General features: G+C 38.4%; 1 protein-coding gene across 3 annotated transcripts in view; it reads left to right on the top strand.

Moving 5' to 3' along the window:
* Positions 1 to 14,361, top strand: part of RPS6KC1 (ribosomal protein S6 kinase C1) — an 82,650-nt gene that overhangs the window by 42,603 nt on the left and 25,686 nt on the right. For all 3 annotated transcript variants that reach the window (XM_065746530.1, XM_065746441.1, XM_065746607.1), the window contains exons 9-11: positions 1,115 to 1,207; positions 11,561 to 11,608; positions 13,183 to 13,315. In XM_065746530.1, coding sequence (XP_065602602.1) covers positions 1,115 to 1,207; positions 11,561 to 11,608; positions 13,183 to 13,315 — 274 coding nt within the window. The remainder of the gene's footprint in view (positions 1 to 1,114; positions 1,208 to 11,560; positions 11,609 to 13,182; positions 13,316 to 14,361) is intronic.

Below are 14,361 nucleotides of genomic sequence, written 5' to 3'. Positions count from 1 at the left end.
TTCTGATCATTGGGGGAAATTTTTTTTTTCTTCTCCTGATACTTAAGCATTTCATCCACAGCAGAATTGCTGACCAGCCATTTTCCTTTGTGACATATTTATTAATAATGTCTCAGGATACTGGCAAATGAGATAAACGACTTTTGACTTTCAGAAATATAAAAATCAAGGAGTTTCATCTTCCTTTACCTTGGTGCGTTAGAGGGGCAGATTTGGGGAGGCTGGGTTAGGCTTAAAAACAGTTTCGTGTTCAACAGCTTTCCAAATGAATTCATCAGATTTGTGAGGAAGAGACTCTGGTCTGTGGTTCTAGTAGAAGTTGCATGTTGAATTTTTGGAGGAGAATCTAATGAATTCTCTCAGTTTGCATCTAGAGGCTTCTGAAAATGTTTGTTAATGTGCCAGAGGTGAATGTGATGCTTAGAGGTTGATCTTCGTCTCGAAAAACTCCTACTTTAAATGCTCTTCCCTCCTCTGACATGCAAACTTAGAGTCTGCCCTGAGAAATTACAAAGTATAACCTGGACGAAAGTCTCTGCATATTAAATACTTAAACAGTTAGCATCTGCTGATTTTCTTGTTAATTTCTGATTAATGTGATGTAGCTAGCTTCCTTTTTCTATTTCAGTATTAGAAATTATTTCTATTGTAGACCTTGTTATTAAAAGGATTTCATAAAGCTCATCAGAGAACAAGAGAATTCTGTTTATAATCCTGTACTTTATGTTCTTCAAACTTAAAAGCCTCTAATATACTTTTTCATCTTTAGTGATCTCTGAATTATTTTGTATCTGGAATAGCTATAAGGCTTTGATTATTGGGATGGGTTAAGAATTCAGCAATTGATTCAACCAGGTTCTGTTAAGCATAGAAAGTATAAAAACTCATTATTTTTTCTTTTTAAAATTTTGTTTTCAATGTTATCTTGGTTTTATTTACTTGCAAGTTGTTTTTTTTCCCCCCACTAAGGACAAACAGAAAACTTCTCCTTTCATCTTCACTCTCTCTGATTTATGATAAATTTAGTTTCCTTCGGCCTGGCATTTGCTTCAGCAGGCAGTCTTCCTTCAAGTACCACCCTGATTGATGTGTAATCTTTGATATCTTCCATTAGCCTCCAGGATCACTAAGTTCAAGGCCCTCTTGGAACCTAAGGAGCCCTGCCGAGGAACTGAAGGCCTTCAGAGTCCTTGGGGTGATTGACAAGGTAATTCTTCAGTGTCTCTTCAAGAGTTCAGTCATAAATCGACTGCATGCTGACATTTTGTCTTTGAAGCTGTGGATCTTAAGGATATGAAACAAAAGGGGAAAATGACTCAAATGCATCTGCACTTTAAAATAACAAAAGTAGAAGAAAAAAGGCTTTTATCTGAGCAATTCATGTAAGGTCATGCAAAATATATTTGAGCTAAAGGATGAGATACATGTTTGGTGGCATTCGACAGGATGAGGCCTATTTTTTTGAAAATGAATCATGGTTACAGTACTGAGGTAAAGGCGAGTTGGTGTGTTTTCAGTTGAATAAACTGGTGGACATTGGAAATACAGAAAGGTAAAAATTCCCATTTTAGAGCTATTGCTTAAAATGGTGTTAGAAGGACAACAGATGTTTATTCTCCATCCCTGAGAATTTGGAATTGAAATCCTCAGCCAAGACAGATTCATCAGTGAAGCCAAGCTTCTTTTTGGCACATGCAAATAATGTCACCCAAAATCCCAGAGTAGTGTTCCTCTGTAAACAGTAAAGGGCTATACAGATTTTTTTGCAAGCCTAACTAAGAGACCAGAAGAATTTCTGCTTTGTTTTGATAATGCTGATTAGTTATCACCTTACCAAATACTTTTAAGATGATGCATTATTCAGCAGTGTGACAGTGGCTAATGTAAGACTATAGAGGCTCATTTCCTTCTTATATTCCAATACCCTTGTGTCCTTTGAGTTCCTCGTGTAGTCTGTGGTTTGTGCATGGTGTACTTGATGCATGACCTATTTATGCATTTCTAACTTGTATCAGAAAAGCTTGCCAGTCTCTTTAAGATCTGTATTTCTCCTTGTTAGCTTGAACCTAGCTACTGGGATAAACTTTGTTTTTCTTTGCTTGCATTGTTGTAATTATGTGGATAATTTGATAACATCTTCTCAGAGGGCTATGTATATAGGCATTATGGTTATTTTTGTCACACACAAGGATTTCTCATCCTTGGCTTCATTTTATCTCCTTTCCTCTGTTTTTTAAGTACAGACTTTACCCTGTGTTTTTGTCTGTATACATGTCAGAAACAGTTTTGAAAGAACACCTGTTTGATTGGTAGCTTCCAACTAAATACCCATAGCAGTCATAGACTTTGTGAATTAGTCTGAGAGTGTAAGGCTACAGAATTATTGGAAAGGAGCTGAGAAAGGCCTTTTCCAAATTCTCAAGGTAAAAGGAGCAGTGATTGGAGATGATGCTGCATGTTGGAGTCAAGGTTGTAGAGTCCTTAGCATTGTGAGATCTTAGATTCCTCTTAGCACAGTTCTCAGGTGTGAAATGAATGTTTTCAGGTCTCTGAGGCAGAGCTGGAAAGAATTAGGGTTCCAAGGATGACAGAAATACAAGATCTTAGTGCTGGAGATGCCTGTGAGGAGTGGTCCAAGGGAACAGGCCTGTGTATACAGCTGTATGCTTGTGTGTAAACAAACAGTATTGTAGGGATCAGAGTTAATGTTTAATTACTGTGTGGAAAAAGAAACAATATTCTTTCAACTGTCTTTGTACTCTGCATATGAGCTTCCAGATTATTCTTATTACATTTAATCTTGCCTTTTATCTTGTGTTTCTAAGTATTCATCCAGTTGTGGGGCAAATGAAAAGGTGCTCTAAGTCCAAACATTGTGTGAACAATGAAGCAAAGATGTGTATGTGTATCTGGGTCCTGGAGATTATGCCTCTGCCTTTGGTTTAAACTAGTAGTATCTCCTTTCCTTCCTCACCATTGCTTTTTTTTTTTTTTTTTTTTTTGCCTCCTTTGCTTTCATATACTCTATAAAGCTCATGTCTGGAGAAATACAAATTGATAGGCAAATTTCTGATGCAAATATCCTTGCTGAGGCATAGTGTGTTTGTTCTTGAGAATGGATTCTGATTTTCAGGGTTGGCTCTGGAGATGCTGTGCTTCTGGACTCAAGTCCATAGCTGATTCAACACCACCCAGAGTTTTGCCTTAAAATAGTTTTCTGCTATTTCTAACCCTGAGGTAACTTCACTGGTTTCAGCAGAAAATGGGTGTGTGGATAGTAACAAGCCACGGATATTTTACTGCTGTCCTGCCTAGATCTGGGTGAGAATATCTTAAACACACTGAATGGAACATGGTGGTGGGTGGCTTCCAGGACTGTTCTACTGCTGATAGAGGCCTAGGCACTGCCTAGACAGTGTCTGTGACACTGCTGACTGGAGCAAACCAGCTGTTAACCTTCACTCATCAAATGCTGAAAGGTTCAGTGCCTCACCTTAAAGTAACGTCTGTCTTTGTTCTCTTGAAGCCACTTGAAGTATTTGGAATTGGCTTCCTGTTCACAGATAAAATGCTTGTTGCTACCTGAAACGCTGGGTTTTTCGAACTTTTTTAGATTAGGCAAAATTATTGGATGTTTAATTCTAGTCTGGTTTATTGCTGATGAGCCATCTTTCCCTCTCTATCTGCCTTTCCACTTTCCTTGTTACCTGAGTAATTTTTGCTCTGTTGACCCCTTTTCTGCTGAAGCTGAGGGAGTTAGAGATTTTAGCATTATTAAAATCCTGGAAGTGCTGTGATCATTCATAGTAGAGCACCCATAACAGTGCCTCACCTCTCACCTTTTGCTTCTGTTCTCATGCAGAGGCTGTGGGTATAAATCCAACTGTTTTAATAGACTTGAGGGGGTCTGTGCTGGTGCTTGAGGAAACCACGTTTCTTAAATTCTCCTGCTGCTGTGTTTCCTTGCTTCATGGTGCCAAAGGTTAACTAGATGGTGTTTGCTGGTATTTTATGGGAAGAGTATACCTGTGGATGGCTTTCTGAAAATAGAGCTCTAATCTAATTCTGGATGTTGCTTTTGTCCTGCAAATGTTGTGGGCTCTCAGTTCTGTTGCAGATTGGCATGCACAGCTCCTACTAATGTTACCAGAGGTACCCCATTGAAAACAGGATAATATCAAAATATTTCAACTACTGTTATCACCAACCAGGAATGATCAATCATTTTACCGGTTCATGTACCTTAAAGTAGAAAACTTCTTTTTGGAGTAACAAAGATTTTTGCTTTCAAAATTTGATTAATTAAAAATACGAGTTGCAGATTCTGTGCTGAGTTTCTGCCCAAGGCAAATCTTTCCTTTGAAGCTACAACTGGCCCCTGAAGAAACTACTTTGTTACAGTGCTGCTGGATACCTTAACAATGCTGTTTCAAGCCCAATTTCTTATTCTTTAGAACCCTGTTATTTAGATTCACTCCATTTAAAGATTCATCTTGAAAGCAGAGTACGCTAAGTAATAACTATGCCTCTGTAACCAATGACTGTCTTTTATGTCTTTCTGTCCCCTCCCCGAGACTCTCATCAAGCCACATCGTCCGTATTGCAGTGGTGTGCTGTGATCAGTCTTTGATGGATGCCTGTACGTTTCAGCTTGTTGTTCAATGCACTGTTTGTTAAGCTTCCTTATACAGCCTGAAACCGTATCAAATTAAATAACTCTCATTAGGGCTTTGCTAACATTGTTTTGAGAGTTTCTGAGGGGGATTCTGGAATTAAATAACTTTTATTTTAATTTTTTTTCTGAACAACTGGAAGTAATTATCTTAATCTTGAGTATCTATTATGTTTGTGACTGTTGTGCTGCTGTGAGAAGTCGTAACTGATGTTAATATACTATGATGAATTGACCTTAGAAATGTGCAAAAATAACCAAATCGGTGTTAATAGTTATTGAGAAAATATGATTACTACCTGTCTACTTGATGAGCAGAAGTACAAAAAAGCACAAATATAAAGATTTTAGAGTTGACATGTATGATCTGCAGAGCTGTAGTTGAATTCAAACAGGTTACAGCTAGTTTTAATGGAGTTCAGTCAGAGAGTAGGAGAAATGGGCTCCCTTATGGCAGTGTGTGTGCTGTGCATGAATATGTCGTGTTGTAGTGGCTGTGACCATTTAGTGTTTTTTAGAAACTTTAATATTCAGCACTTTATGTGGAGGTGAGTTTAAAGAACGCCGTGTCTGTGAAGCTGAATTGACTGCAGATGTTTTCTCTCACTTGGCTCTGGGGTGCATATTGCCAAGCTTCTTTCAACCATCTTGGGGATCTGAATGAGAGGCTGTGAGCATATAAGAGGTGGCTGGGGGGAGGGAAGGAACTCTAATAAATTGCATGAACGAGTTCAGATATTTGTTCTTGTTTCATAATTATGCTTAGAAAGAGAAACTGTCTAAAAACATTACAAGGCATTGACCAGGTTTTAGTTTGCAAAAAAATGAACGTTCCTTTCTGTTACAGCCAACTGAAAGTATTAAAAAACTTAAATTTGAATATGCTCTCCTTTCTTAGTATTTGAATTACTTAAAGCTGCACCTTTTGTATTTTAAGCACACCGTTACAGCAAGTCGTGGAATATACAAACCTTAAGTTCCTCAGAATAATGGTGTGAAAGAAGGAATAATTGCAAACTGAAGATAATTCATATTGCACGGGTACAAGGATAAGCAATAATCACATTTTTCATACATATTAGCCAATTGTAATCTCTTTTTGCAATGGCAAAGAAAGATGAGTGAGAGACTGAGTGATGTAATCTGAAAAATGACAAGAATAAATCTGTGTTAAGCAGATCTTTTAATCCTGGTAGCCTTGACAGCAGGCACAGCTGAGGAGAGCAGGGGGAATTGCATGCCTCTTCCTGCCTCATCACCACCGCTGTGTCCTGAGCCCGGCAGTCAGCCTTTTGCCTGCCCTGCTGAGGATTTTATGAAGTCCCAAGTGCTCATTCTAGGATCAGGTCACCAACTTACCTCCTTCCTAGTCATCTATTGCTACCTGTAACAGGGGATTTTCCTGCCCACTGGTGTTATAAATGCAAAGAAAAATCCTAGGTGAGCATCTGATACCTGTGAGTTTGTAGGACTTTTGCTGGAGGATCTCTCCACTGATGAGATTGCAGTTGTTTAGGAGGTAAGCTCCAGAATCAATATGTGACCCACTAGTGACATTATTATGTGGGGTGTCTTCAGTGTAGAGTAGCAGTTTAAGAACAAAATAGAGCAGCTTTTAAAGTAATCCTTCAGCTGTAGATATCTGATACCACAGTAAGGAGTTCTGTTCTTTTTTGATTGATCAAGCATGAGCTATTTTTCAACCTGTGTTAGTGAACTTAGTCGCATTTGTCTAAGTGAATGTTCTAAGGTGTTTATTTTGATCAGTGTTAAACCTTGTCCAGGTAAATCAAGCAGAACAAATATGTGTGAATATGAATATATTCTGTGCTGTGAAGTAGTGATTCTGGAAAAACATTTGGGGCGGGAGGGTAAAACAAAATGAAAAAAAAAACCAACACAGAAAAGAATGGAGGTCTGGGAAAGCAAATAACGATGGTATGTTAGAGGGCTGCATTTATATTAAAGCCACCTGCAGGAGAGCAGTGCATTTAGCAGTTCTTAGTTCTTGCAGCAGTGTCCCCCGTGACCTTGGCTGGGTGCTTGGTGGGGTGACTGATGGTTCACCATGCTCTTTTTTCCTGGTGACTTGCCTGTTGCCTGCCTCTGGGTCTGTGATTCCCCTTATGCTGACTTCTGCAGTATTCCTTCGGTCTCTTATCTCAGGGCTTTGATGCATATGTTCTGAAGGTGGCCACCGTGACTTTGGGTGGCAGCAGATGGTAAACCTTCAGGCTGCCACCGGCTATACTGGTGTTAAGTTGGAAACTTAACGTTTGATGAAGAATCAGTAGTGCATATGAAAGAGCTTTTAATGCCGAAATATCTTTTAATTAAAAAAAATTAGCATACTGAAACATTTGCTAATTTCCGTGCATTTAAAAATCCTAAAATTAACTGTTTTCTTAAAGCCAGACTACCATTATTTACAAGGCAGGTTTTATTTTATTTTTCTCCAATTAATTGTACCTTCTGCATTGAATTTATTTTAATTTATTTTCTACTAAGCCGTTGGATACACTGTAAATTAAATCTAAGAAGCTAAATTTTTTAAGTAGCTGCTGTCAGCATGAGTATTAACCCCTGACTTAACCCCCCTCCCCGACAAGGCAAACCAAACAACAAAAACCCCAACAAACAAAAATCTCAAAATCACAAGTAGAAAATTGTATCTGGCATCACACAGGGTTCTTGCTGTCTGCTGGTTTACTGAGAAGCTGCTCTGCAATGTTGATGTGTTCATTTGTGTTTTAGTATGTGCTGAGAGCTTAACTGCTTACTCTAAATAGGGATGAGTGGTGTAGGTACTTATTTACACTATATGTTTGTAGCAATTGGTATTTTGCTGTCAGGATTTTTATATTTATTTTTACCATTTTGTGCTCGTCATCAACACACAAAAATAAGGGAAGAATAGCTAAGCAACAGTGCTGCAAAAGCCAGCGTGATGTGTAGACCTCGACTGTGTTTGTACATTAGTATTACAAATAGGATTTTGCCTGGTCGCCTTTTGTGTCACAGTCTAGTTGCTCAGTGCCCAGGAATGCCCTGCTGTGCATTTTTCTCCCTTCCCCCTGAGATAGGATGCTGCATGTTACAGTTGACAGCTCATTGTTATGAGGTATTAAATGTTGTACCTTACACAGTAGTTGTCATCAGCGAAACAGGTTCCATCAGCTTACTGCAAGCCAGGAGTGGCCTGGTCTGGTACATGCATCTCAGTGTGATCTGATTTGGGGAAAGACAGAGTTATGCAATGGGGAATGTTTTATGGAATCCTGTTTTGTCCTGGTGTGTTGTTCTGGTGGAGGTTAGTCATTTTGCATTTTAAGAAGGGCTCTTAGAAAAAGAATTGCTGATGAACTTGCAAGTACTTCCCTTTTGCAATGGGAGGAAAATGTGAAGGTGTGCAACTAGGTAAGACTTGCTGGGGTAGCATGGCTGTCCAGAACCTGGCTATACAGAGCAAAGTGAGGACAATGTTGGCATTTGGATCAGTGATGGTGTTTCTGTTGGGCAGCAGCCTGGATAATACATCCCAGAGCTGTTCACCTTGCTTTGCTCTGTTCATCTGATAAAAAGTCAGGCAAATATTCTTGGGACAGTCTCTTTCCTGTTCTTACTCCTTCCTAAAATGCCAGTTTTCTGATCAGTGATTTAATCATTCCTGTATTTGTTAAATTATTTGGATGAATCTGGTTAAACTACTTTTTTGTAATACGCATGCAGGCTGCCTCTCTTTGAAGTAGATTTTTGGGTTTCGTGGGTCCTTGTAAAGTCCAGGGTCTGCCAGGGTCAAATGGACTGTCACTGGGAAAAAAATGGGCTGCTTGGGATTTCCTGTGAAGTTAACAATCTTGAAGAAAAGTAGGTATTGAATCAGCAAATAAGTAGTTTTCCATTAAATAAAGTGAAGCTATAGCTTATCATCACTGGGGGAAAGTTATGATGGTTGATGGGGAAGCTGGTTAGTAAGACTGGTTAGTCCGTCGTGGTAGTTAACCTCAAAGGTGCACAAACATTATTTGTTACTACTGTTATAAAACTGTAGCTGCTACTTTCAATTTGATGGTGTAATATAACAACAGATGAAGGCAGCACTAAAGGGACCCGTTGTCTGCTTTATTCCTGTTAGTTGTAGTCATTCTATATGTCATCTTATAGGGTGAGGGCTCAGTAATCTCTTCTGTTTCACCATATGCTAATACAGTGCTGATAAGCAAGTGTGAAAAATGAAAGGGAGGAATACATTAATTGTATTTGTGCAATAAGGTATGCTATCAAAGGTAATTATTTCATGACAGTTTTAGTTATAGCAGTTGTTTTATCATGAAATAAAGGATGGCTTTAGGAGACTTTTATTGGAAAGACAATTGTATCAAATTAGTACCAAATTAGATTTTTGCCTTTATAAAGGTGAGCAAACCCATGAGCAGTTTTTAAATTGGTGTCTTCTACTCTACAAATGAACAAACCCTGTCTGAGGGTTAAAGAAGCTATTATTCTGTCCTTTATGCTGACAGCTTCATTACCGATTGGCCTACTGTTGGTATTAAAAAAATGTTTGGCTCCTTATGATCTTTGTGCATGCAACTATAATATTAATACAGACCACAGAACTGTTCATTAAGAATTGACTTCAAATGAGGTTGATGCTTGTAAATCTGGAGCGATACAGATGTTAAATGCTGCCATTCCTTTTCCCTATACAGCTGCGTGGCTAATAATTTCCAAGTGGCTAAAGCTCTTGTTAGCAAGAGTGCTGGTGTGTTAAGAATGGCCCTATAAATAACTTTAAGAACTGAAGTTGAAGGTGCTTCTTTTAAAGACTATTGTTAACTAAACATTATTGCCAAACAGATGGAAAGCATTCACCAGCCTGATGTTTTTAGGTCTAATTATATTATCGCCACTCCTGGTACGGCTCAGTTGAAGAGGTGTATCCAGAGGCCAATTTATAATCATTTAGCCAACACCTGTTTGGGAGATACTGACAGTCAAAGGGCACATTTAAAAAAAAAATCACATATGTTCTTGTATTTATTGCCTCAATGTGAACAGTGTCTAGTTACAAACAAACTTGGGATAAGAAGAAAGTGATTGTAAACACATCGTTTTGAATGGTTTTTTATCTATCTTCTGGCACCTCTTGCAAAATGGCTTTTATTTTACTCTTGCTCTTTTGGTTTTCTTTATTGTTTATGTATCATTTTGATTCCATGCCTTTTTTAGTTAAGCAGAGATAACTAAAATCAGTTTTACAGTGACAATTAATTCAGCTGGTTTCTGGAAGGGCCAATTAAGAGGTCTGAAAGATTGTTTGGAGAAACTCTGTGACACAGGGACAAACACCACTGACATGGAAACATGTCATTTCTTTCTCAGAAATTATCACTAATAGCAATGTCTGATGATATTAGAGGAAGTCAGAAGGTGCAGAGAAAGTCAGTGAGTGAATCTGGTAGGCTTTACCCTACAAGGGTCAGTGTGTCCGTCACTGTCCCACAGAGTAGAGACAGGGGAGAGTGAATGCTGTGCTATCGTTATCCTGTCACCTGGCGAACCCAAAACCACATTGCCCCAACACATCATTCCTCTACAAGCGGTTTTCTTTGATGAACCTCTGAGTGCAGTTGATGCATCTTGTCTATTGAATGCTGAGTTTGGTAACCCTGGTGCTGGCATTTTCAGCCCTTCAGGCTTTTGATTTTTCAGCCCAAATATTTTTCTGTAACCAAATCCGACTATTTACACCGGGTACTCACAATGTCTATTGTAAATAAACAGTGAGTGCATACTTCTTGTTCTTGTTCCTTCAGGAGGGTTGTTCTTGTGCTTGACCTTGTTTTTGTGTCTGTCTCGCAGCTGGTGCTTTTCAAGTGCATCCATGTTCTTGGAGTTTACAAACAATTAATTCCTAAGTGTGTGTGATTCGAAGACAGAGGTGCAGAGCATTCCAGCTCCCCGAAGATAAACTTTTCTCAAAATATATATGTACATAATTCTTGTTTGTTTTGTTTTCAACAAGTAAATAAATAGAGCTTGCTAAGAGGCAGGACACGGTCTAGTACTCTTGTCGTCATTGTGTTGTACTTTCAGCAGGGACAATACAGTCCTAATAGAGATGTTCTCTGTGGCTGTAGGTGTACTCCTTTATTTTCCCCGAAAGAAATCCTTGCTTTTGTTGTTACTTTAATACTGGTTTACAGGGACATGAAAAGAACTTCCTTATAGCCATTCCTGTTGTGGCTTGTGAGTGTGGCAAAACAAAAAGGGCAGCTGAGGAATGAGATATGAGTGGCTGTATGCAGTTTGAAAACCTTTGGTTATCCTACTAGCAGGAAAAATATTTGATGTATAGAAACCTTGATGGGGGTTAAATACTGTAGTAGGTGCAGTAAATTGGGAAAGAAGATAATACAAATGATGTAACATAGCAGGCTAATGCTGTGTGAACAGTATTCTACCTGTGCGACCTGGTGTAGGGAACCTACTTTGGCAGGGGGGTTGGACTCGATGATCTCTTGAGGTCCCTTCCAACCCCTATGATTCTATGATTCTGTGTTTTGTTTTGTTGTTACTCTTGCATTTCTGTAATTTCAAGTCTGCTTAATTATTGCTACAATTATGAAGTAGTGGTTTTCTTTTTATCAGTTTTGGACTCATTCTTTAAGTTAGCTGACTGGGAATCAGGCAGCATTCTAGTAGTTCTCTAGAGATCCAATCCACAGTCAAGTTGCTTACCAAATGTGTCCTACAGGGCTTTAATTTTATTTTTTTTCATGACTTCACTTTGTTTGCAAGAATATTTCAATATTAAGTTTAAGAATTGAGTATTGCTATCTTACTTGTGAATTTTAAATATTTCTCTTAATGCTTTTTGCTTAGGTTTTACTTGTAATGGACACTAGAACACAGCAGACTTTTATACTGAAGGTAAGTGAAGTCTTATTACTTCTCTAAACAGTTTGTCCTCTTAATTTATACCAACACACAAGATCACTTTGCAGCTAATGTGCAGATTTATATATATCCATGTTAAGTGCACTGGGATCCTTTTTCTCAGTATTCAGTCTTCTCCATTCCTTTCTCTGCGTAACTTCTCTAGTGCTCATATGTTCCGGTTTACTCACTTGATTTGCCACTTGTTATTGATGGTAATACCTCCATGGGCTTTGGCAAAGAATCATTGTTTCAATGTGCTTTGTAAAAGAGCCATCAAACCCTGCTGACTCTGGCCATACATATGCCACTGATTAAGGAAGTTAAGATGAAAATTCTCCTTACCCCAAGTATACCCACAACTCTTCATCATGGTTGGGTTGCCCTTAGGTGAAGAGTATAGTACTGACCAAAAGGGACTCTGGGTGAAGTGGATGACTGGTGTTATCCAAAATTGCTTTTCTATGGTTTACATCAGTAGACTCTGAAAACTGAATTTAATGTTACTAAGCTATTGAACTACTGCATAGTTAAAGGTTGAGGATAATTTCTTTGACATTACTCTTTCATATTTTGGAAAGTGCTCAGATCAAGATCCGAACATACTTCAAGCATCTGTGTTGCTGAGAGTTAGTTTAGTCTGAGTCTGGCCTTTGTGGTTATTCTTTCAGGCTCCCATTGAAATTAATGACATGACTGATGGGAGGAAGGGCTAGAAAAGGATGTTCCAGACATGGAGCTATAGGTAGTTACCATTTTAAAACATGGCTTCCGTTCTGGCTTACTACCCTATCTTCATGTAGTGCATTTGGTGTTTGAAATGATTTGCCTTAAGTTTATGCAGGGTATGGAAAACCTCGCTGTTCCTCAGAAAAGATTATTTGTGAATATTATATATTAGAACCTCGCTTTATTTGCTGGCAGATAGGGGAACATTGAATTTCCCATTTAACTGCTTATGTTTATCAATACTGTAATAGGTCACACTATTGACATAATTTTTTTTCCTTTCTCTATTTCCTCCATTTCTCCCTCTCACATCAATTTTTTCACTTCTGGCAACTGCATCTCTGTGCTACCTCCCAAAAATCATTACCTCTCAAGGAGATTAATCCTTTCCTTTCCTTTTTGTTGTGGTGGTTGTTGTTGTCTTTACTAAAGTACAATGGAAATGTGAGGATTACCTGAAAGGCTAGGGCATTCTTTTGTCTTTAGAACTTGAATTTTTTAATAGTGTCCTTTGGTCACACACAAAAATAAATTTTTAAAAAAAGGTCACAGGGAAATAACTGAGTGTCATCCTGATGACTTAGTTTGAGAGAGATTCTAATAAAAACATTGACCCATGTAATTGATTTTAATGGCAGCTTTGTGCCATCTTCTGTTCTCTGGATATGTGCCAGATGCCATCAGCACAGCCTCGGGGGACTGAGGGGCATAGAGCAGCAGATGAGTGGTTTCTCTGAAGCCCAGAGTAACTCGGATAGATTAGTTTGGTTGATAAACACAGAGCACAGCAGGCTCCAAAGGCAACTGAGGGTACAACTGACCTTTTTGTTCTCTGTCAGGGTCTAAGGAAAAGTAGTGAGTACAGCAGGAGCAGAACGACCATCATCCCCCGCTGTGTGCCCAACATGGTGTGTCTGCACAAGTACATCATCTCCGAGGAGTCTGTCTTTCTCATATTACAGCATGCAGAAGGTTTGTCTCTCGTTTAAGTATACTGCTGAAAAAGTCAAAGGTTTAGGTTATAATCAATCATACCTTTCAGTGTCAAATTAGTCTCTTAGATATATCTAATTTAAATCTTTTTCTGTGCCTTAGAGATGCCGTGTAAGACATTCCACATCCTTCCTCCTCTTTTTTTTTTCCCCTTCATTCTGTGGTGGATGATTCCTTTTTCAGATAGCCTCTAATCCTGATGGGTTTATTGCATTGTAGCACTATTGAAAGCTTCCAGCTGTTTATTTTCTACCAGAGAGTGAGTGTTTTAACTGCAACAAATATCTGTAGTATTTACAGTCATCTCTAAGAAATAAAGTCTTTGTCTACTTTTGTAAACTTGGCAACTAAATTTTTACTGAAGTGACAAGCATTCCCACAAGAGTTGAATAGCTGTCTGCTAGAAAGCCATGAACGTTTGCCTACTAGTTAACATTACACAGTTATTCTGATCTGGATTTTTAAGAAAATAGCTAGTGGCATCACATAGGAGTTCAAAGCAGAACCACAGAGCTGTGCCTTCAAACTATTTATGAAATTTCTGTTAAATGTACAGGGAACAGGTGGCAAAAAATAATTACATCTTGATTTTTTTCCTCTAACACCTGGATTTAAATATCCCTCAAATATAATTACCCACATTTATTTAGAATGAGTGCAGAATGTAAATTTTGGGTTTGCTAATAGTTCTCTTTTTAGGAAACGTTAATTATTTTGTCACAATGGATGATTTGAAGTAACTATGCTAGCCAAAAGAGAAGATAATTTTATTGCATTGAATATTATTTCTTTTATTCCTAATAACTTAGATTTTAGCATTTTTATGAGCAATTCATGTCACACAAGGCCAGCTAGAGTTGGCTTTACAACATGAATGAGTTTTTCTGCCATGTGTGACATGATTTTGTCACTGGGAGTGTTGCATGAAGAAAGGCCTCACACGACCATGCTGATGGTGATGCTGTAGTTCTGTACACTGCTCCTTTTTTGAGATGTGCATAATTCAGCCAAATAATTTAGAAGCC

Source organism: Cyrtonyx montezumae, unplaced genomic scaffold (genome assembly GCF_038088225.1).
Source record: "Cyrtonyx montezumae isolate F1298 unplaced genomic scaffold, pur_monq_1.0 scaffold_0, whole genome shotgun sequence".
Taxonomy (NCBI): domain Eukaryota; kingdom Metazoa; phylum Chordata; class Aves; order Galliformes; family Odontophoridae; genus Cyrtonyx; species Cyrtonyx montezumae.
Note: the sequence above shows the minus strand (reverse complement) of the source record. Positions and strands in the feature narration are given on the sequence as shown.